Raw genomic sequence first — 24,836 nt, 5'->3', positions numbered from 1 at the left:
TCAACCTTTTGCATAGTCACATACCTGCAAACCACTGGATTGGCTGCACCTTAGAGGGTCCCCACTATGACCACCTCTCTATGGTCCCATATCAAATTCCCAGTTTTAATTCAAGCAAAAAACCTGTAAATTTTCCATGCATGAGAATAAACATACTTTTAAAACTATGGTACAACTGATCATCTACATAATGTGGTGTAATGCAATTACAAGTCTTTATATAACATGACACCCAATCACACAGGTCCTCTGTAGACAGGAGTTCAACAATGTCAGGTTTTGAAAAGCCCAAAAAAGAAATAAATCTCCCATCTTACTCTCTTTTCCCCTTTGGGCTTGCCATCCTTCAGCTCTGAAGCATCTTCTTGTCTCTCAGGCTTTCAAACCCAAGTGGGTTACACTTATAAAAATAACAGGCTTTAATCCATGATTTCAAAGACCTTAACAATGAAGGTGAGTATTAAATACTCTAATTTGTCGACAAATTGACACTGTAGCCTACTCTCACTTAATCTGAAGGGCAGGGACAGAGCCAGCAACACTAGGCAGGGTAGTGCCACTTTATGCTATGTGTTGGGGTACACTGCCAAAAAAAAAAATAATCACACAATGAATGGATTAGACATGAATGCAGTCTTTGAAATGCATGTTCAGTGTGCTCCAGACAAAAATATTATTAAGTGGTTAGACACCATTCTATGCTACCTGAATAATTCAATAGGTCTTTAAGTTTCAGCTGTCAATCATTGCGAACTGGAGATTACAAAGTCATCTGCAAAATGCTTTGTTCTAGTGAGATGAGACAGAAACATCACAATTTCCATACTACCAGCCAAAGCAAAATGAAAACACTGTGGCTACTGTGACAGCATGGTCCTGTAGAATTAATGGAGACTCACAACAAATCACACCAAAGCTCTGCTTTCTGTTCCTCAAAGGCCCTTTCCACCAGACAGACAGCGTGGGGGGTATTTAAGTGACTGCCACTTCTGAAATGGGTGATAAACCAAAAATACTGAAATCTGGATCTTGCCTCATATAGCAGGACTGATGTCATAAAAACCAAAATAAAATGGGAAAAGATTAGGGTTAATAAAAAACTGAACATATTTCTAATGATATATGATAAAAAAAAATCAAAGGCATGTGGAGGGGGAGGGGGGATTAACAAATTTACTATCCACCAGGTTTTCCTAAATTCTAGAAAGTAACCTCCTGTGTGAAATGTAAGATGAATGGCTAACATTTCCCAAGTGCTCCGGTGAGAGCCATCTTTCTCCCATTCAGTCTTGCACAGGGACAGCTCAAGTTTAAAGTTCCCATTCAGACACAGTTGGGCTCTAACCCCTGCGGTATCTTTTCAGACCCAGAGAAACCCTACCAGCATTATTAATGAAAGAGCAAAGCATGTACAAAGTGCACGGAAAAGCAATATACACTAGAAGCTATATACATTAGTGCAAATCATTTTCTTCTGTGAGTCAAGAGACCCAGCGCCACATACCAGGTTTTGGGACAAGATATGGATACAGCAGAGAATGAAGAAACTAGCTATACTGAGCATACAAAAGCAGGCCTTGACTTTGCAAAAGCAGTATCACAAGCAGTTTTACCGGTTCACAAATTTTAAATGTCTGCATTTGTCCAGGATCAGAGCCTCTATGAGCAGCTGATCTTTAAAGAAAGTTCACATTTTAATATTTGGCTTAGGCAGGGAAAGAAGAAAGGACGCCAACTGTTGTCTTCTTGCTGCATCATTTTTTAAATTCAGATGGCACTCAATTACTATACCTACCTAGAGGAAAAATCTCGCCCATTTTCTTCTTGAAAATTTTGTAGTCAACCTCCAAAAAGACACAGAAGATGATACGATCCACCTGTAAGAAACAAAATTATTCACAGTGAAATGATAGCAATCATAAACATTGGCAATAATAGTTAATAAAAGCAAAGAAACTTTTAAGCCAACATGCTTTTATGCTCCAGGCAAGCAAGAAAACATCACAGAGAAGCATGTTTTGACTTTATTGTGTGCCTGTGTTGTAATTTATAAAGTAACATTTGCAATCACAGCTCACAACTGTATTCTTTGTCAACTGCCTCTTGTTTATGCAAACCACTCTTGAGCACAGTATAAATGACTTTTGGCATTCTAGATGAGTACTGGGATGCAATGTTTGATGAAAGAGTCACATGGGAGGCTTCTAATAAGCATACAAAAGAGTAAATGGATAAGCAAAGAGCTCTTTTTCCAATCCTTGTCCGACAAACCTATTTGCAAAACCATTTAGTATTTTAAAATGGCTTTAAAAGGTTTCATGTGGTTTTAATTTACATGAAACCACTTACTCTTGCTATAATACAAGCAGAATGCAGCAAAAACAAAAGCTGATTAGATGACAGGTAGCACACGGGGTAAATAAAACATTTAATATGCCATCTACTTAGTGAGGCTGAGCATATCAATGAAACCACAGCCCATAATGTATGCGCCACCCACCAATGATTTCAAATAAATTGTTTGGGAGATCATTGTATGTGAAAGGCTTTTCTAAAAGAGACCAAAAAAAGGCCAAACAAAATAAAAACCAAACAGAATTCCAAAGCCTTTAAGACTGAAAACCACCCGCGCTGGACTTCACTCTAGCCTTGCTATTTCTTTGTTTTATCTGTCTGCACAGCACAAATTGCCTCTGCAGCCAAATCCCAGATCCAGGAGGGAGCTGTGGAAGTCAAAAAGACCCTCCCATGGCTGAGCTGAGGGACCCGCAACCCAGTAATCAATTTTTTTTCTGAAGTGCGTGAGAGCTTAACCAGAAAGGGATGAAGCCCAAGCAATAGGAAATTCAGCATCTTGGCTGGCATTATGCTGTCCTCATGTCTCCATGGGCAGTAAACTGAGCTGTTGTAGCAGAGCTCCTCAAGAGTGCCTTTGCACGTGCTAGAAAAAGCACCAGCCTCTCCCCTGCAGGGAAACCAGCAGGAGGAACGCTCTCAAAAAAAATGCCTTCTTTCCCTTATCTTCAGTAGAAAATGCTGTCCTTTTGCTAGAGCTGCTCTTTGAAGCAAAGTACAAGTCTTGGCTTCAAAGATACCGTTATGCTGAGCAGCTCAGGACATCATTTTAGAGCTCATTTTGGAGCAGCCTGGTAGAATACAGAAGGGAACGAGAGCAGGCGATAATCGGTTATGCTGGAAAATGCTAGTAGTCACTAACAAGAACATCTCTGAATCAAAGCTGACTAACAAACCTTAAAGAGCAAGCTAGGTAGGAAATATGAGACTGAAGGTACAGGTTATGTGGGTGTTAAGGAAGAAAGAGGCTTGTGAATCGGAGAGAAAGCAGCAGGGCAGAGGTTGGGCGGACGCTGCTTGCTGGGCAAGCATATCAGCAGATTTATGAGCAAGAAAACCGCCTGTTGCTATCTGCTCATATGATGTTCACAGAAACAAGCTGTTCTTGTGCATCCCTCGTAAACAAGCCAGGCTAGACCTTAAAAATACGCTGGACTGCGTCATCAGCTACTTTTCACAAAGGATATAATAAAGAACCCAAATACTGGTTAAGTGCTCAAGCCAAAAAGCCATACTCATCTGTGTACTCACAAATTTGTAACATAAAGCACCGGTGGCCAGAGGTGCCGCATTTTACGTATACGAGAGTTTCTACCCAAGTAAAGTTGTGTGTTTTCAGCTTTAGACAGTGAATGCTTAAATTACATTTGTTGTTAAAATTGGTTTAGGATAGCGCTGGGGTGATGCTACATTGTCATCTTCTATCTCCACCTCCCAAGCGGAGCAGATATTCAAGCCTTACAGGGATAGGCCCAATATGTGAGCCAGGACAGACAAAAGAGCAAGAATGGAAACTTATAAACCAGAGGAGGAATGATATTCCCATGCAGAGAAGTTCTGAGACATCTTGCTCTCTATATAGTCTCATATTCTCTGCTGTAAATACTCATTTTATATAGTTTCCCTCATTTTATATAGTTCCACTTCTCAAGGTGTTCCCTTTACTTTTATTTATCCTGTGCAGTTGACAATGATAAAACTTCTGCAATCTTGAGAATTTCTATTACTTCTAGTATAATTCCTTAATTTAAAGATAGGGAATCTCTCTAAAAGCGGCAGACTATTTCAAAATTTCTAGCCTCCTGACTGTATACTTCCTATATATAAACTTGTTCAATTTCTTCTTGGTGTGAGAAAAAGGGCTCTATTTTTAAGTATGCATAAGATACTGTAATGACAGCTGAAATCCTGTGTTTATCTGATTGAATGGCATGTGTTGGCAGATAGTAAATCTGAAATTAAACCATATTCTATCATTCTGCCAGTCATTGACTATTTTATCTAACATCCCCAGCTAAAATAACTCAAAATTAGGTATGGAAAGTAACCCTTGCCCTCACTGTTCCCATTCCAGCTACGATAAGGAAAGGTTTAATCCAAGTGACTCCAAACCCGCCTTGCCTGCTGGCTCACAAAAGCTCAGCAGGCCTTTTGGGATGCGCACTTATGAAAGCCGCTCCTTATTCAACAAGGAAATCTCTCCTCTCATGTGGCTAGGAAATGCCAACTTGATTAGACGTTTCATGCTGCACCTTTACAAAGGGCAGGGAGTAGCCCTCAGGCACATCCCCCAGCGTGCCCAGGGAGCCCCCAGCACCTTTTCTAGGTGCCCGGCTCCTCCACAGCTGACCAAACACCACTCAACTGCAGCAAAAGTTTAAAGGACCTGCAAGTTGAAGGTATTAAAGCTCATCCTTGATTGACAGCTCTTTTTTTGGAGGCCGGTATTAAAATCAACCATCCCCTGTCAGAGCCTGATTAAACTCTGCTTGCTTCACAGCTATGAATAGGTGGATCAAAGAACCCCCAAATTAAGAGTGCTGCAACATGGGAAGAAGGGAGTTAAATTGCATTAGCTGTTCACTTAGTAGGCAGCTTTACAGCTCAAGGCTGTGAGTACACTGATTTTTTTTTTTTTTTTTTTTTTTTTTTCATTTTCTTGGGCCCTGCTCTCCTTGCCAGGCTCCATTTAATTTTGAGGGGGATACGTTCCCAGTGGTTTTGTTAGCTGCACCTGATAAGGATCAGTAAACTTCTGGGGCTCTACATGGCTCAGAGGGCTCAGGCTGTTTTGGAGTGGAATGGACCCAGAGTCAGTCATTAATGCCAGGATTCTACAAGGATACAGCCAAAAGTCATGAACTGAAAACCCCTCCACTGGGTATAAAAACACTGTTGGTCTTAAGAGCAGCAGCATTGATTTTAATACAAAGAAGCTAGCAAAAATATTTCCTCCTGATTTTTGTTCATTGGGGTTTTGCCTTTGTTTGGGTTTTTCCCCCAGTAAATTTGAGAGCGCTTTGCATCTAGCGAGTTTTAAGTTTACTGGTGGGTTAATGCACCTTGGGTTAGTTCACTCATAGACCACTAATGGTCTAGAAGAGCTCCGTGGGAGGCTGGGGTGGGCGGGTGCTCAGGGACTGCACTGTCACGACAGCACATGAACAATGAAACACTGCCGAGGGTCCCACAAACCACACAGCAGAGCTGGGAGCTGCACCCCTCCATGGCAGCCGAGCTCTGCCGACACACAGACACTGCCGACCAGAGACAGCTCTGCCCACAGAAGGCAAACGGAGCAAGGTGGACATGCACCACTTGAAGAAATAATTGCAAGCCTCGCCACATCCAAAGCCACAATAAAACAAGAGTCTGCTGATGCCTTCTGGCAACTTTACACTCTTTTTTTAACGGATTCTTTGAGAAGAAAAAAAGCCCTGCCTTCCCTGCAAACTAAAAGTGCACATCAAGCTCCCTAACGGACCCTTCCTGCTCCTGCAGCGTGGGGGACGACACTGCATGCGTAGGCGCATATCTGTGCGTGCAGCCACTGATATAGGAGGAGCTTATACTCTACAGCCGTACCTATATACATTTTAGGATCGAAAATGTGTCTGTTTCTATCTCAGCTCTTTTGCTGTGGCCTCTGGCAGGTTGTCCGGACAGTAATACTTAGTTGTGCTCTTATACATCACTACAAAGAGGTATTGCCAAGTACAATCCACAGGGCATGCCAAATGTTGTCATATGTATAGCTGTATGTATACCCAGGTGCCAAGCTGTGTATATCAAGCACAGATTTGAAGCAGAAAACTGATCAAAAGACATTTTAGACTATTTTATCTAATGAGTGTTTCCATGTCATTGCCACCTTGTGTCCTAACAAATAACAGCTCACGATGAAATTAAATCCAACTGCATTTCAGCACCCCCAAGTATTTCATGTGTATCCCCAGTACCAAGACGTTTACCTAGCCGGCAGCGACTGCTTTTTATTATGTGTGACAACAAGTTTCATCATAATTTAAATTTTACCAGAAAATACACAATAGAAAAACAATGCTAACTTGTAAAAAATGTTTCCCAATCCCAAATCAAATTAATGGTAACAAACAACAAAGAGAACGAAGCAGCTTTCTGTTCTTTGTGCGTGTAGCAAATCCCTTTTATGAAATGCCCTTGCCTGATCCCACCAGGACCTATTGTCATAAGGCGATGGTGAACACCAGAAGCCTGCTGTAACACTTTTAGTTTATCAAACATTTTGTGGACTTCATTCAAACTCACTGAAGCCAAACAGAGGCTTTTTATTGACTTCAGTGTGCTTGGATCAGCGCCTATACTCCATAACACCAGAAATAACATTTACCTCCTTAAGAATTAAAGTTCTTCTGATATTCAAATTTCATTAACCTAAATCTTCGGATACTTTCTCAAACATATCCTTAACAGTCACAGTTCAGAGCTGCCTGTACCCATTAAGACTACTTGACTACCGTGCCTGTAAGGAAGAAGCCCTGAACCTTCAACTGTGCTGCAATCCCACATTTTCCCTCTGTTCGGACTGTGGCTGCTTGGGCAGCCCTGCTGGCTTTCATTGCCTGAGAAGACTTCCCTTGTAGACGCCAGTAGGAACAAAGTCACCTAAGTCAGTTTTCCAAGGCACGCTCTCGTGGAATCAAAATCTCAGTTGTGGGAAGCAAAGAATAAGGAGGAAGAGATTTTTAATGCACCACAGGATCAGGCTACGAGTGTCCTAGCCGGTCGCTGCATACTGTGTAAAATTTCTTCTATTTCTGTGGCGAGGGCTCAGTTTGCTGTTCTGAAGTCCAAATCTCGCTTGCCCACTAGCTCATCTTCAGGGACCTCATTTTCCATCTCGTTCTTCTCTGGTTTTCTGACAGAGTTCCTCCCTGTCCAGGGCTGAGCTGACACACTGAACTGACTACATGCAGAGGTATACTTCGAAGAGACCGACATCTGTTTCTGTCCCCTTAAAGTACTGGTAAATGATGCTCTTGATGCTGACAGTCTCCCTTTCAGCCTACCCTCTGCCCAATCTGATCCTCTGGTAAACCTGTTGCAACCAACTAACAGATGGAAATACCAGCTTTGTAAAATAACGCAGGCATCTGCCATATCCCTTGCAGCAGCTGTGATCCGCTTTGCCAGAGGCACTGCCTTTCCTGAGCTCCGTGCACATCTGGCCAGCTGTCCAGATAGCAGTCTGCCTGACCGAAAACAAAAAGCAGAGAAGACTGCATCCCATTTGGGAACGAGCCATGGTCGAGGCCAGAAGTTTTCACACACTCCTTTGAAAGGTGAATGCTTCGGGCCCTATAAAAACTACTCATTTCATAGCATCGTAAATTAAAATTCAGCCTCCTGATATTACTATGAATTTCACAGAAACCATTAAAGCATAGAGCATAGCTGACTGATCCTTTCGGCATGACATCACGGTCTATAATTGCAGAATTACTCTCAAAAAGAACTTCAGTCAAGTATTTAAGGCAAATACAAAGCTTTGGCGCCACTTCCATCCTCATAACAAGATTTAAGCGGGGCAGAGGTGTCAGACTGGTGATACAGTGAATTTGACAATCAGCGAACTGTGTGATGATGTTCACAAAGCAATTCATATAGCCCTTAAGATCTTTACACCTGGCCTAGCTTCAAATCCACTGCAGACCTGAGTCAAAACACCACCCCCATTTACATGGAACTTGCAGCCACCCAAATAAGCCCAGCTTCAGGCAAAGAGGCAATCTCTAGATCACCCTTCATTCCTGCTGGTGGAGGGAGAAAGAAAGATGTACTCTCAGGACAAAGCTCTTTGATTTTCATGGATTTGAGTTTTGAGATTTTTTGAATCCAAAGCAAAAACCTAAATAAAAATCCACATTACTGTAAACCTCCTATAAGTAATAGTATTAATGGAACGTTATGATATCACACCAAGAGCAAATACCCATTGAGGACTAGCTGTGAAGAAGCAACTCTTACTTAAACCATCATATTACTTAGGCAGTCATTGAAAGAAAAAAAATAACATAAAATACATGAATTATAAAATGATTTATGCTTATCACAAATAGTATTCAGCAGATGAGGGCAAATTACTCCAGGTATCACATGGGTACCAGACACACCACTGCAGTTATCACTACGGCACAAGCCTATTTCCGTATTACTGAAACAATAAAAGCCATAATACTTTCCAGTGGAGAAGCACTTTTACCCACAGATCTCAAACACAGGTAAGCATTACAGTTTTGTGACAGTTCTGATACATCTCTGCCTCCACATGGAGATTTGATGGGCCCAAGGTCACAGAGAGCAAGAGTAGTAGAACTAGATCAGGACCCTGAGATTTTTCTCCTGTTCTCTCTCAAGCAAAGATGCTACAGGGCAAAAAAAATATTAAAATCCTATCAATGGTCATAAGCAAAGTTCACAAGCTTCACTGCACGCCACCAGTTTTCCTCTGGCATATCCTTTCAACGTACCTGTGTATTGTGAGAATCAATATTGAGAACTCTTTTTGCCTAATACATTGGTTGTTTTTTAAAGGTTACTTCTCTGTGAGAGAATTTACTCTGCCCCTTCAATACCTTTTTAATAGAGTGTATTATTCAAGGGCAGGTAGAGCTTTGCCTTTTGGACGTGCTGATTCTTTGTGCTGAGCTGTTACTTTTTCGTGTGAACAAAGCACCTGCCAGACAAGAGAGTGGCTGTCCTAAAGAAGCAATCTGGATCTAAAATAGGAAATTATGACAACATTTTTGGAAGAATTCACAAATGGTCAGCAACAAAATTGTATGTGTCCCAGCTCCATATATATTGCATGATTATATGACAAATAAGACATGATAGTCCTGTAGTGCTAATATAAACACAGTCAGACTATAAAATAACCAGTAGTTAATAGTGCACATGTTTTTTTGCTCAACAGCTTGAAGTTTTTCTGTTTCCTAAAGGTGACAAAAACCCTGTAAAATCAGCCTAGGATTTAAGGTAACATCTCAGTATATTTCTTTTAATGGTCACTACAACTTGTCAAGAAAAGGGCAAGAGAGTAGTTTAAAAATGCATTTGTTTTTACCAAGATATCCATCAATCTGCACAATTCACTTTTATGCCACACAAACACGATGACATAAAGCCCATTCATCTTTTTCAGCTTAATACTTACTGTCCTTTGAAGATACATGTTTGGAATATCTGAAGGCGACCTCCATTTTTCACAGTTACCAGTCATAGGGCAGCTGACACAGCCAAGATAATCCTGTATTCAGCGAAACCGGGGGAATGAATGGATTCTGATGAATGTAATTTGCTATCTCAGTGACAAATGGCAAATGCGAAGAGAGGGTATGCATGCAAATATAACTGCGTTAAATAAGGCCTTGTGAAGGATGGTACTCTGAAAATATCTGATAGGCAGTTTTACAACAACCATGCATTTTTTAGGAGATAAATCATCAGCTTACTTAAAGTTATCATTATATCCCCATTGTGGATCTCGGCTGAATAAGATGGTATTGTGGCATAGAGTGAAGCAGGGTGTTGTAATTCCATAGGCCAACTTTTTGCACCCCATATTACCTTACAACATAAATTTTTCAGTATCTTATTAGTCAAATTCAGAGTTAAATACCCCCAAATTGCCAGTAATTATAAGCATCCTAAGCCTCTTTGGGTGTCCAACCTGCAGTAGACTAATTCCCAGAAGGTGCCATGTTCCACTAACACCAAAAGCTCTTTGCTGGATCCCCTGAGACTGAGGTGTCACTTGCATTCTTGAGGTTTTTACCAGTTTTGTTCTAGTACCACATAATATCTACCAATACAATTTCCACTCCTTCCCAGGGAGAAGGAGAATCAGCACTACTTGCTCAGAGTCCACCACTCAAGAAAAAAGAATATGCTTGAAACTAGAAACGTAATCTCCTTCCTGCCATCATCTTTGTGGCTGCTGCAAGATTCTGAATATAGAACAGCCCAGATTTTATAACCACACAGAGAGACCAAGTGATGGTACCTCCTACCCAGTAACTTAGGTTTGGATGGTAGAGCCAGCATGCAGAAGAGGCAGAGCTGCCTGAGGCTGGGGACCAGCAGGGAGAGCAATGGGGATTCATGCCCTGGAAAGCAAAGCTCCCTGCTACTGTGGTGCAGAGGCAGGGGATGGCAGGGACTTCCATGCATTATGAGGAGTCACCAGGTCCCTGAGCAGTGGGAACCACGTGTCTGTCAGTCCCCAAAAGCTCCGTCTCCCTTGCTCTTCCCTGTGGCAAGGTGGGCAGCCCCTTGTGGTGCAGGAATAGGAGCGTGCTGGCATCTTGTGGCTGGGACAGAAACGTTTGTTTCTGGCTGTGCTGCTGAGAAGCCCTGAGCAGCCTCCTGAGGATGCACAATAAATGTCTGAGCTGCAGAAAAAGAACAGAAGAAACAGCTCCTAGAAGAAGCAGATGATGGCTTAAATAACTTAAGTGTGCTGTTAAAGGCAGGGTAAATTTGCAGTCATGATGCACTCAGCAACAATTTTCTCATTAAGGTTGAGCAAAGGTTTTACCTCAGCTTAGGGATGGGGTACTTTACAACTGTTGACTGCTGTCACTAAGGCTTTTCAAATTATTTTCCAAATTACTGGCAGACGAAAAAAATCTGGCTTGTTCTTACAAAGTTGGTTTAAAATTCAACTTAATTAATTCCATCAAAAGAGGCCAGATGACCCCCACATACAAAATTATACACACACCTAGAACCTGTAAGGTTTCACCTTAGAAAGCTTTGCAAAATACATCATTTGATGTAGAAGTCCCTCAAGCCTAATGCAATTGAGAGCAGTTCCTGAAAGAAGCTCGCGCTGGGTAATTTCCTTGTTTGCCACTGCATTGTCTTTAATCATTCTCACCTTCATTCTACATTAACGTACATGTTAGTTACATGAACATTTATCCAAAAGCCGTTGACTTCAAAGGTGTTTTGGATCAGTGCAGCTAAGCATTTCCCACCTTGCTGGGAAGACAACAGCAGAATTTTGGACACCAAGTTTGTCTGACTACAGCTAGGTTTCCAAAAATTCAACAAGTGTCCTAAAAACTGCACTTTTAGAGATGAAGAGTGCTCACTTAACCTGCGTTGGCAGCACTACCCCTGCAATCATCTGCAATGTATTGCAGGTTCTCCTCCCCAGCACCTCCATATATTCTCTATTCTTTACTCAAGGGAGAACATCGGTAGAGGTAAGAGTGGTGTGGAAAGTTAATAATTACTCCCCACTGAGGGGATTAAAACTCCTGTAGTGGAAGCAAAATGAAGGGGTAACATGCCTGCAACCCAGATTATAAAGGAACAATATACACACAAAGTTTGCAAAACTCTTCTTCAAAAAGTTTGTTGTAGATAAAAAAGAGCCCTTCTAAAAAAAAAAAAAAATAAAAATTCTTGCTTTCCCAAGAATATAGGCCACAATGCATAACTTGAAACAGCTCTGAAGCCATTGCTCATACTAAAACCTGGACTGAATCTCATTTATGTAAATATTACCTTATCTCTCTCCTTGAAGAAAATGTTTTACGATTAAGTTATCTGTCATTTATAGACCAAATCAAACTCATTAATGCAAGCTATTAAAGACCATTTTTAAAAGACAAAGGCTGATTTTCTCAAATACTGTATGTCTCTCATTCTAATGCTAGAGATAATCTTTTTTCCCCATCCAGAAAAGACAGAACCAGGCAGAAGAGGAAGCTATTAAATTTCCAGTACTGCCAGAAAAAAACAATTCCATTCCCAGGATGCTCAATCCAGTGTCTCTTCCAAAAAAGGTCAACTCAGGATCATTTGCTTACTGCATGTCAGATAGATGCCAGGTAAAATATATGTAATTTAAGAAATAAAGTCTATTTATCTCCTTCCTACACAAAAGTTCTTTCTTCTTTTTGTAGAATGTCACTTACAGTCACAATTACACCCTATTCATGCCCGAGACACTTAGGTAGGTAGGACAAAATAATGTGTGGGTTTGTTAAGTAAGAATGACTGTAGAGTAATGAATTATTTTCACAAGATTTTGCAATGGTTGATTCCAAGCATCCTGAAAGAAACAAAGTCAGGGGTCTGTAAGATCTAAATGCAACCTTTGCAGCATTTCTTGCTACTCAGAAGGGAGATCAGAAGAAACAATAAGAAGCGAGACAAGAAAATTTGATGTAAAACATTTATTCCCCAAGAACTCAAGAACTTGAGCTGGCAGCTGGGTCAGCTCAGGGAATGGCTGCACTTCAGAGCCTGCTTTTGGGCTATTTGCACCTGTGAGAGTCTGGGACCAGTAAGGAAGATCTATGCTTGAGAGCAGATATGATTACAGATTTGGCATGTGAGCTTAGTCTGCGATTCAGCCAAAACGTCCTCATGTGAAATAGGTCATTAAGCCAGCTTGATACAATTGACGAATGTCTTCCACAGAGGATATTGCAACTTTAATATAGGTTGTTTAGGAAAAAAAAAAAATAAATCCACTGGGATATAAATGTCAACTGTATGCCAACATTTTTCACAAGCATCAGGAAGGTAAAAAAGAGATTCATCTCTAAAGGATCACTTTTAAATTAATTTTAATAGATGGTAATAGGCTGACAGTTCTCTGAAAATAGCCAGCAGATGCTCCAGTGCTTTACTGAGTCCCAATGTCTAACCTTAGGTACACCAATTCCACAAAATCCATCTTCTGGATGGAGCTCTTGTTTCCGCAGCTGGAATGCTAATGATGGCTCTTAGTGGTTTCTGACTTCTACCAGTGTTTTTATTTCTGCAGCAGATCATGGCGCATAAGCCATAGAGGCGAGTAAGTGCAGATTTATGTTTTATTAGAAAGGACAAGAAGATACCTTATTCATGGTATGTTGCCATCTACAGATAACTTTCACTGTATCTGCTCATCATAAGATAAAAAGCATCTAAATCACTAAGATGTTGCTCAAATACAATTGAGAACATTAGCACAATTTATATGAGCTGCTCAAATGCACTGATGCATATAAAGTCTCCAAAACCATTTATTGTCAAAATGTCAATGCTAAATGCACAAAAATGTAACTTACTTTATGCCATTAATTAACTAATGTTTGCACAGCACTTTGAAAATGTAAAAGCACTTTGAACACTGAGAGCTAAGCAGTATGATTTTTACTCGTGTGGACTCACTGTATGAATCATACATAATAATCACCTCCTGTGGAAAGTATTTTTGGTCCACAGCCAAAACCTAACCTAAGATTTGGCACTTCTGTTCAGTAAAGCATCTGTAAATGGTCCGTGTTTCAGCTGGAAATTTTCTGCAACACATTCATTACTGAGTTCTTCACAATATATACCAGGTATAAGGTGCCTTCACAGCTTTGTAATTAACACTGTATAGCAAGACAGCAAATATTTTATTGTATTCTCCTAATTCACCCAAAACATTTGGGAATAGTGGCTCACTAGTGTCAGCTGTGACTGAACTCCTCCTCTTTCGCCTGTATAAAATGCAACAGGCTTAATGGATAGAACACAGGATTGGGATTCCCTTTCACCTTTGTGAGAGCTGTAGCTCTCAAATTATTTTGTGATCTCCTGGTGAAAAGCATTACATAAGAACTAGATGGTATCATCATTATCTATCCCCACTCTGTGATTTCCTCTCCTCTGATCACCCCCTGTGTCTGGGCTTTTTTTTCCCCCTCTTCCCTTTGTGACTGAAGAGATGCCATGACCATGAGTTTTCCTTCCCAAAGTGAGAGCACAGAGAGCTTTCACAAGGTCACATTTTATACCTGCAAGCACATCTGCTGCATCAGACTTGAGAAAAATATACTTGGCTACCCCATCTTTGCACAAAATTGCTTCTCCGTGATCACGTTCATGGGGGAAATCTTAAGTCTAAAATAATGAGAAACCAACAAAACTTCACCATTCTCCTGTCCCGATTAGTTAACAAGAACAGTGATGACTTACAGCTGGCCTGAGTACCACCTGCAGTCAGGTCAGCCCTGTGTTTCCAGAGCGTTTGGCTTCCTGGCTGACCTACTAGTGATATGCTCCATCATTGTTATAACTCTCAAATCAGGACATTTTTTATGCATGCCTTGTATTTGTTTAAACACATGTCTACCCATAACATACATTAGTCTGTGTGGGATTAACCTAGCCAAGAATTTCTCTTCTACAAATCTGTCCGATGTTCAGATTTGAAAAGTTTTAAAGAACCTTGTCTGTAATGCACTACGCCCATCTCCTATTAACAACTACCCTACCCTGTACCCTTGATAGCTGATAAGTATAGTTATTCAGCATCATTTTTTATTCTCCAACTAATGGAGAAAGAAAAACAATAGTGGGAAATATCTGGTGTGGTTAACATTGATCTATAAAGCTTGGACTGATTTTCTCCACCTGAAATAGAGAAACTAATGTAAAGATTTTTAAAACTAAAGAAATGAAAGGGTATTTGAACCAACTGACTTTGAACAGATGAAACATTTTACAGTGTTTACAGCCTAAGTTTACAAACCACCCTGGGGCAGCTACACTGCATATCTTATCCATAAGGTAAACACAGTGAGATATATACTGACTCCCAGCATCGTGCAGTCTTGCAGGACTAGCCCTCAATTTGGCACAGCTGCCAAGCTGGGCTCCAGAGGGGCCCTGCGTTCAAAAGCGAGGGGTGCACTGAGCCTGTTGAGAGGGAGCTGAACTGCTGGAAATGTTGCTCAGCACCTGCTCTTATTCTGCCTGGCTCCGTGGTGAGCTCTCAGTCTTTCCCTCTCACACAGCAACATCTTTATCTCATTTTACCTAGACAGAAAAAGGGAAAACGGGGGGCAGGAGAGAGTTGGCTGCTGAGAATGCAGCGGCCTGGCACTGGTGTAAGTCAGTGTAGCTGCTGGGGGGCTACAGCAATTTACAGCAGCAAAGTCTCTCATCTGCCACCTCACTTTCATACAGTTGCTCTCCAGGTTCAGTAATTCTTGGTGTTAAAAACCTGTATGGTACAGTCAGGATTCCAGATATATAGATTATTTAATAATAATAAGCTACAGACTTACGTAATACTCTCCACTGCCTTTTAATCTGCTGTAGATGGAGGGGGAACAAAAGCAAGAATAAAAGCACATCTCATACAAATGTTGTAAATAAACCATTTGAACTCAAACAACCAACTCCCATAACAGACATGAGTCTACCAGGCACCTCTTTTCAATAACTCCTACTGATTCCCAGTTCTTTGCAACCTCGAGCGCCAAGAGGACGAGGAGTCCTTGATCTCCTAGTCAGGGTAATTTGTTGCACTCTTCCCCATTACACAGCCAGGACCTGACTACAAAGCCTACAGAGACGAGTGGCTCTGTTCAGATTTGTTACTACTGACTTCGCCTGCAAGTACTCAGGGAGCATCTGCAGAGCTGATCTCAGAGACGACTCCAACTTATTTAGCTTCTGACTCTAACGTTCAGTAGTGCTGTGTTGAAATCCACATGGGTTGTCCCTGTAATGCATTATTCATGATTATCAAAACCAAATTATTACTTGCTGCAGAACACATAACACCCACCCAAAGCTCCACGTTCTTCTATCTGGTAACTTGCCAACAAATTTTGCTTCTCTAAGTCTAATGTGCTGAGCGACAACTTGAACACGTCTAAATCTCTGAAAAGTCGAATCAATTTTCTCATGCATTTTCTGTTATAAAAATACCTGCTCCAGGGCTGTGATTTTTATGCCAAGTTTCAAAGCAGAATGACTGTATACAGTTAAATTACGACCCTCTAAAATGTGGATTTATAATACATATAATGAAAGTCCTGTAACTGTAACATTTCAAATGTGACATTCCTACAAATGCCAGTTTTCAAGGGATGTTATATGATGGTTTGAACTGCCTCTTGATCCACGGCAAGATGATGCTTTCTTGGGGCAGGAAGACTTTCATTATCTTCCAATTATTGTACAGAATGAAGATGGCATCTTCCTCCTTAGAAGGCAACTCTGCCCACTAATAAGAGATCCTGTTAAGAGTGATAAATGATTGAGCTTCTGTGGGACTAAAGCAGTTTTCAGTTAGTACGTGCCTTATTCTGTCTGCGGAACTGAAAACATACTGTTGCTGTAAACACCATATTTACATCCTTAACCATCCAAAATCATGACAACAGCTTAAAAATCACAGCATTTCACAAACTAATAATTGTGGGCATCTCTTCTGCCTTATCGTTTCTGAGCTTTTAGGAACTCAGGTCATGTTTCCACCTGTTTTCCAACTACAAAGACTAAAATATATTAAAAGCACACATATGCAATAGCTTAAAAAAAAAAATAATCTTGTGTCTTGTGTGCCTTCAAAGCTCAGGCTTTGAGAAAAATATCAAATATCACAAGAATTGGCAACAATGTAGACTGCGCTATCCATTCTTCAGAAGTACAGGAACACGAGAAAACCACTGAAGCAGAGGCATACAACCTAGCTGAAATTCCCTGGTATGATTTGCAGGGTTGCTGTGGCTCTGACCTGTTCCTGCTGAATTCAATTGGGGTTCTTGGATTATGAGGGGACTTGGGTCAGGCTTTCCATGATGGCCCTTGCACACTTCTGCCTCTGTGGAAGAGAACAATGGGTCACATCCCTCCTGCCATTATCTGTATATAAGTGTCACTGCATGGAAATTTTTTCTTTACTGTGCTGAAAAGGGAGGTGGCATTTTTTATTTTTTTTTGTAGAGTGCGTTGTTTTCTCCTGAAACATCCAAGAAAAGGCTCTGAGGATTTGAAGCAGCAGCAACAGCTCTGGCAATGAGCTTTTTTTCTGCTGCACTTTTTCTTACCATGTACCCCAGGACATACTTCCACTTGGATGTGTATTTCTAGGCTTCATTTCCCTGCAGAGCTCTTCCACTGAAGCCTGTAACGTGGCACTAGGGAATAACACCCATGATATGGAGGACCTACTGTAGCAGTGCTGCCAGGCAGAGAGCGAGCAACATAGCAGCAATCAGCTGCAGCTCACACTCAAAAAGCTACCACTTTTCTAACCTTCCTTCGCTAAGAAGAAAGTGGCAAGAAAACTCCAAAATAATCTTAAGAGGATCCTGCCCTTGGCCTTGGAAGCCTTCTGTGGGAGTTTCCGTATGAGGTTTCAACCTGACCTATTAAATTTACCTGGGAAGTTAATGAATTCAATAATATTGCCTGTTGCAAACTCCCATGAGTGCATGTTACTTGATTTGAGAGTCCATGAATCGAGGTGGTGAGTGGGGAAGTGCTACAGACAGGATTCCTTCAGTGAATATCAGTGTAAGTTGAAACAAAAATAGTCACTTTACAGTAAACAGTATAGCCATGTAGAGGTTTTAAAGCCTGCTACTAAACACATTCTGGCAACAGAAAGTAGCTATTAAAAATATTTTCAATCAAAGGAACTGAAACGTGCTCTCTTTTGAAATGAGGCAAGTATACAAATCACTGTTTTTAGGAGTTTTTATGGGTTTTTTACCCTGTCGTAACATTCAGAACCATCTACTTCCCTTTTATTCATGTTGTGTTTATTTAAAAGGTTCAATCTGCCTTAATTCAAAGCAATTTTGATTGCAAAATGTGGTTTTTTTATCATTCTTTTATGTGCTATTCTTTTTCTTTCTTCGCCGCCCCCCCCCCCCCCCCCCCCCCATTTCTGAAGCCAGGCTACAGCAGCTCATCAAAAGGAAGCAAGGCAGCCTGAATTTTATCTTACTGTTATTGTGATATAGCTGCAGTGGGCAATCTGATCTCATCAAGAAACAATTGCAGTAAAGATATCTAAGTGGATGTCACAGCTCTGCTGAAAGATAATAAAGTGAAATGAACCAAAAAACCCAATCTTTCCAATACAAATCACATAGTTAAGTTGTAGTGATTTGCAAGCAGAATATGAGTGCGGGAGGAGGAAGATATAGTCAGAAATGCCGACTAACACTTTAAAATGATTTTTAACACATTTGGTGAGTGCATAATTAAGGGATTTACAACATTAAAACCTGGAGCTGTTGTGCAGTACTATACGGAATGAGACAATCAGTAACAAGCGAAAGGGTGAATTACACCACCTTCCACTGCAGTTTGAACTACTGTCTCCTAAGATAAACACTATTGATTGCTTTTAAACCTCCTCTCTATTAGAAAGAGACTTCTAATTTTGGGAAATCAATAATAAAAGATGGCAGAAACCCCCAGATTCTCTCCACATAACTCTGCAAACAGGAAAGGGCAGAACCTCACATTAAATTGGAAGATCATCCCTGATTTGCAGGGTGAAGGATTTGCCCCTTGGGCTGCGTTCTTCTTCAGGGCTGAATCTGCATCAGAGTCCACAAACGATTGTTTTAATTTCCTGAAGGAACAAAAATGTCTTGCCACACGTGTTTTAACTTTTTTTTTTTCTTTCAATGTCAACTCTGCCTTCAGTGCCTGAAAATTAACTCCTTAAGTAGTTTAACAAATATCTCTTCCTTTCCAAAGCAAAGACTTTTGTTAGAGACCAAAATAGCATCAGCTTTCAAGCTGTGGGGTCCATTCTACTTCTTTTGTCTATTTAACAGCAAAGGAATGAAGTAGTGGTATTGAATTACCAATGCTGATGTGTTGGGAGGCTGTTTGGGTCTTTACTTTCTGGCTGGTTTTTTTGGGGGGAGGGCTGTTTTTAAAGGCACATACTATATAAGCCACACCAGACAATGCCAAACTCTAAGAACAGATATACACGGAACACTTCATAAACCACATTTGGACAGATATTGTGCATTATATACCATGCAAGATGCCCAATGTGTCTTCCAAGAAAAACAGCAACACCAGCTGAACACAGGCCAAGGATTTTCTCATTAGCATGAACAGAGGTTAGGCAGGCACACAGCGTTTCCCCCTTCTGTTTTTCATTTAGAGAGGCGACCACTCCTAGGCATATTATACCTAATACACAGCTGGATCTTCTACAAAGAAATAGTTGTGGTTTTTTGCCTGACTTTTGCTGCTAAACTCCTGTCTGCTTGGAATTCACATGATTTCCTCTGAAACTGGTGAGGTTTACCATAATATGACACTGCTTTTCTTACAGTCTAACAGGGAACGGTCATCCCAGGCTGGTATTAAAACAGCAATTTCACTGGTGACTCTCTTGTTAAAGCAATTACCTGTGGCCATTATCTAAATGCATCACTTAGTCTTTGATGGCAAATTGTTTAAATAAATAAGAGGGAACAAAAATAGCTAGCAAATACCAGGAGATAGTTGTGTGGTTAACCCTAGAAATGACAGTGTTACGAGACCAGCGGAGGAATTTTTAATAAAGTAATCACAAACAGATTAATAGCTTGGAAAGCAACAAGGGATTTTCTCTTCCACAGCAATGGGAATTTCAGCAGACCCAAAACAGTTCTCATCTAAGTAGAAATGTGCTTATCTGTATCCATCTCCCCTGATCGCCTCACTTCTCACCATAAAGGAAAATCAATATGAGGACTTGTTATTCAGAAGAGTCTCAAGAGTCAGGCACTGTGACTGCACCTCTAATCCTGCAGGAATCTATTTCCAACAGCCACATCATATCAGATGCAACAGGCACATTGTTTACAGCTGCTTTGCAATGGCTACAATATAGGGAAGCAAATAAAACCAGATACGGGGTATCCAAGCTGACCTCCTACCTCAGGGTCTGACTCTTAGTACCAAGAGTAGTTGCACCAAAATAATCTTTTTGATTTCTAGGATTGAGACCTCTGTTATTAGAGAATATAGTTTGACGCTCTGCACCGTCCCCATGTATGGATTTCTCTTGCACTCATTTGGCTGACCGATTAGGAAAACAAGGGCAGTGTAAGGGATAAACATCGATCTCCAGGTTCCCTTGGCATGCTGCGGAGCTGCTGCTAATAACACTAGTGGCAGTTTCCTGAGCTATAACTCACAGCGTGATGAGAACAACTTCTGATCTGATGAAAATTCCTCTCTCACTGCAGAAAAACACCCTATCGTTTAAAAGTTTTGAATGTGCTAACAGCTAATTTATTAAAGGAACTCCTGCAGTGTCCATGTTTACAGGGCTCAGGCTGCATACAAAGGAAAGGCCTATTCGAGATGCACATAAGGGGGGCCGAATCAAGCTGTATTTTTGGAAAGTCAGCACAGTGTGCCAGAAGAAGGGCTGGACTGATGAAAGGAACAGCTATGATGCTGTGCTGAGACTTCTTTCAGCCTTGACTAAAAAGAGCACAATTATGGATTGGAAAAGAAGAACAAATAAGAACAAGTTGTATTTTACAAATGTTGAAATAAAGTGAAATAAGTTCAGGTCAGATTACAAGTACTGAGAAATATAAAACTTTCCTGGATGCTCAGATACGGTAACGAAGGAAAACGTACATGAGGACAGACAGACATTTTAACTGATTTCTTGCTGTAGAGTGTTTTCTCTTTTTAGGAAGGTTTGTACTTTTCTCTGTAAATCCCAAGCTAAAATTTCTCAGCCCCAAAACTAGTCTCTGCCCCCAAACCAGGGGCATAAAAGGAATGGGGGGGGGTAGGGAGGCTGCATTTTCCAGAGACTTCTGCTTTTAACCAAGAAAATAGGATACCTTCCACAAATTTTAAAGGAGACAAATCCCCCATCTTCTGCACAAAAAAAGCTGTAACAGACATTTTCAGCCACCTCCAACAACAATCACATTCCAGATGTCTCTCTCTGACAAGCTGTTAGACTGCCAAAGCCTGAAAATGGAATAAGTCCAAGAAAGAATTAGGTGTCCTCTACATCTAACAACATTACCTCATTACCTGCAAGTAAATATTAGGCATAGCCTGAGTTTAGAAAATAAGGCTAAGTGCAAAGAGCATCTGGTTAACAAGCTAATGGGCTAAATAATTCTGTATAATTTTCAGACGCTAACACTTACGTGTTAGATTTCCTCCTCCCAGCTGTGTCACTTTGCTGAGAAGTATTCATAAAAGAATCTTAACAACTTTGCAGTATTCATTTAAATTAAATATATACACTTCAGTTTTCAGTAAAATACCATTGTTAGAAGCCAACCACTTGATGTGTTGTCAAGTGACCCTCTAATTAATATGATTTTTAATGGGCTTGAAGTAGCTGAGGGGAAGTAAAACCATGGATCAAACACCACGTTGAAGGCACGTGTGCCTATTTGAGGTTCTGCATTGTACCTGAGACTCTGATGCATGCTGTATGAAAATACATGTTTCTATAATGAGTATGCATAAATAAATAGGTTGACATTACCTTTTCCTGACTTCATTCAGCCTATTTTTAAAGTATCAACTTTAAAATATATTCACAGTATTTTTGGCTCTGTGAATAAATCTACATATTAAGTAGCACTAGTTATAAGAAGCAGTGTTCTGCTCCTTGCTATGCACAGTCCATACAATCCACATATGTCTAGATTAACAACTTCCTTGCCTTAGTGGGGCCCCAAAACAAATGGCATGTGGCACTTCCAGCACAGCCCAGTCATATGTATGATGGGCTGGCCTGTGAGCAATTTCTTCCTCATTCAACTTTACCTTTTACCTATCCCTTACTATTTTTAGCCCCCCAAGTCTCCTTGAAAGAAGAAACAATGTTCCTAAACCCTTTAGTGTTTACTATGTTTAATCCTTTTTAATTTACAACTAAATTGTTCACAGCATAGCTCCACCCACTGAAGTCTTGTTAACTCCCCACTTGCCCAAGGTGTGATCCTACCACTGTCCCATGGTCCCCCTGCCTTTTGAAGCAGTCAGGTCACAGTGGGTTGGCGAGTTTTTATCATCTGAAGTACTGTTAATATCTCAATTTACCTCAAAAAGCTTAACAGTCATCTTCCATCTGTGATTCTCCTACAAACGGGCTATTTCTGTGCCTCTGCCCCAGCCTGTTTCTGTGTGTGGCTGGCTAGTTCCACCTCACTTGCCCTATATAAACACATTCATATCCAAGTTCTCCACTAAGGACTCATTAATCTCTGAAGCTGGTCAGCAGCCTTTTTAGTGCTTTCACTCCCTACACCAGAAAGACACCTAAACAACATTTTCTGCCACCATTCTTCTCAGAGAGGCGCAGTGGGAGAGTTTTAAGATGACCTTAATGCTTTGGATGTCCTGCTTGCTAAGCTTCATTAGCCCCTGGCATGACTGACCACAGGCAGCTGTGGCTCCGCATGGCCATTAGGAAAGCCGAGTGGTGATGCCCCATAGTGGGGATGTTGGGGAAAAAAAAAAATAAAAATCAGGTACAAGAGAAAGGGACAAGCAAAAATTAGTCTGGGGGAATGCACAGAGAGCCCACAGCAGATGGTTAAACCTCGGGGTTTAATTGGTAGGAGACCGGTACGGTCTTTACAGCAGTACCAGGGCTGTGAAGTAACTTGAGGGTTTATTTTGATGTCAGTAGCTGCTCAGCCTATGGATCAGTTCACTTTCGCAGCTATGGATGCATATGTATTTCTCACCTTGTCTGCACCTCGTTCACTGTGATACTGGCTGGTAGTGCAATTGGGCTCATCATCTCTTTTAGTCATCACATTACTGTCTCTGTTAAAAAGCATCCTCTATCACCCTTCGGAGGTTTCTTAGATTGCTGAAAATATTGTGCTTATAAACAAGTCTGTGACATTTGACATGAAGTCATCCATAATTATAAGGTACTGAGAAGACGTTAAAAATAACCCAACTTTTTTTTGTGTATATACTCTTGCGATAGTGATAATATGCATGCACTAGGCTGAGGGGCAAAAAATATTTTAATATCCATTTGCAAGGGGCCAGAATACTTCCCTTCCGAAGGTTAGGTATAAAATTAAATTGAGAAAAATTCCTTACTTATGAATGACAGTCTTGTAAAAGTCACCACAACGCTAGAGGAAGAGGGAAAAAATATTTTACATTGCCCTTCTGGAGTGTAACAAGGGAAAGAGTCTTCATGCCAGAAAGGACAATTTCATTGCAGAGGTAACCATTCTGTTGAAACACACATGTCCAAGCATGTGATCCGGTCTGAGGTCTCTCTGGAGCACAGCAGGAGTGTCAGCATATATGTCAAAAAGACTCACAAGCTGTGATTCACAGAGGGGATATGAAAGTGCCCCAACCCTAAAAGCGCATGGCAAGAGTGAGGGGGCCAAAGGCAGCTATGGCATTTCTGAGCTGCAGGTCTGGTTGCAGGAGTGAGCAGCACCTTCAGGGGCTACGGAAAGTTGGGGAGGTTTTCAAAGAGTACCTCAGAAATTCTGCTCTCCCCTCCTACTGCATCATCTCTGAGGACTATTGTAATTTTACCTGATAATGCATGCAACAATCTGAGATATTCAAAAGAGTCTGGATTATTTCAAAGCACCTATCTGATGTGCTTTCAGAAGCTCTGGTACTACCAAGCTGCTTCCTTCGATGCTTTTCATTATTTTTCCTAAGCTGCTGGAGATTTTGATGGCTGTCATGAACCAAATTCCACAACAGATTTTATTCCATAAAAACAAATTACACAGAGAAACATTCTCTCTACTTATTGGTACTGCATTTCACTGTTTGTCCCATATATTCCAGGAAATCCTGTTCATCACATGGATCATAAAGGCTAAGCCAGTCACCATGTGAGGATGTAGTCATCAGCCTCCAGTGCTGATAAGAAGCTGTAATACCAAATCCAAATTGGTTAAAGGATGCTGGTGGGGTTTGCGGTTGTTGGGGTTTTTCATTTAAGTTCTAGCATTTTTTGACCAAAAAAGGAAAGCTCCAGCAGAGATCAGTTATTTCTAAAGGTATATTTAAGTTCAAGAGTCAAAGCACCAATTTCTGAGTCTCAAAAATGGTACTGCTGCAGGATCTGCAAACAGAAACAGCAGAACCAATATCCAGGGCAGTGTCTCTGAAAAGACACGTCAAATTCGTTCACTGGCTAAGTCTAGCAAATTCTGTCATCATTTGGTACCACAGAAATGTCTGTCGGAAAACAAAGAAAAGCCTTCTCCCAACAGTTAAAGAATATTTAAAGATTCGTTACTTATGCTCTCTCTAATCGTCTTCTCTGAGCCTGTGGCTGGGGACTAATTACAGTAACTACTGAAAAAACAAAACATATATTATGCTGTGTATTTTACTGAAAATATACTATAATGAATTTCAGTGGGAGAAGAAAAACAGGGTATTTAAATCTCCTGGCAGAAATGTGTATTTATGAAAATCAGCCCCTAGGATGAGGAGATAAGAAGAAAGTATTGTTACCAATATGCTAACAAGATTTCTGACTTATGTACCTCTGTAGGTCAAATAAGAGATACCCACCCCCCCCCACCCCCACCCCCCATCTTTGGGACTAAACTTGCCCTTTAACGTTCAACAAATTGTAGATTAATTCCAGTCTGACAAGTACAAGCTGGACAGGACAATTATTCTCAGAGAACAAACAG

The 24,836-nt window shown here is 40.8% G+C and overlaps 1 protein-coding gene across 4 annotated transcripts in view; it reads right to left on the bottom strand.

Annotated features, from left to right (window-relative positions):
• Window positions 1-24,836, bottom strand: part of MACROD2 (mono-ADP ribosylhydrolase 2) — a 912,387-nt gene that overhangs the window by 83,991 nt on the left and 803,560 nt on the right. For all 4 annotated transcript variants that reach the window (XM_049799615.1, XM_049799616.1, XM_049799617.1 and 1 more), the window contains exon 9: window positions 1,796-1,877. In XM_049799615.1, coding sequence (XP_049655572.1) covers window positions 1,796-1,877 — 82 coding nt within the window. The remainder of the gene's footprint in view (window positions 1-1,795; window positions 1,878-24,836) is intronic.

The sequence above is a fragment of the Accipiter gentilis genome, chromosome 5 (assembly GCF_929443795.1).
Source record: "Accipiter gentilis chromosome 5, bAccGen1.1, whole genome shotgun sequence".
Taxonomy (NCBI): Eukaryota; Metazoa; Chordata; class Aves; order Accipitriformes; family Accipitridae; genus Astur; species Astur gentilis.
The sequence above is the reverse complement of the archived record's forward strand: the minus strand, read 5'-3'. Positions and strand labels throughout refer to the sequence as shown.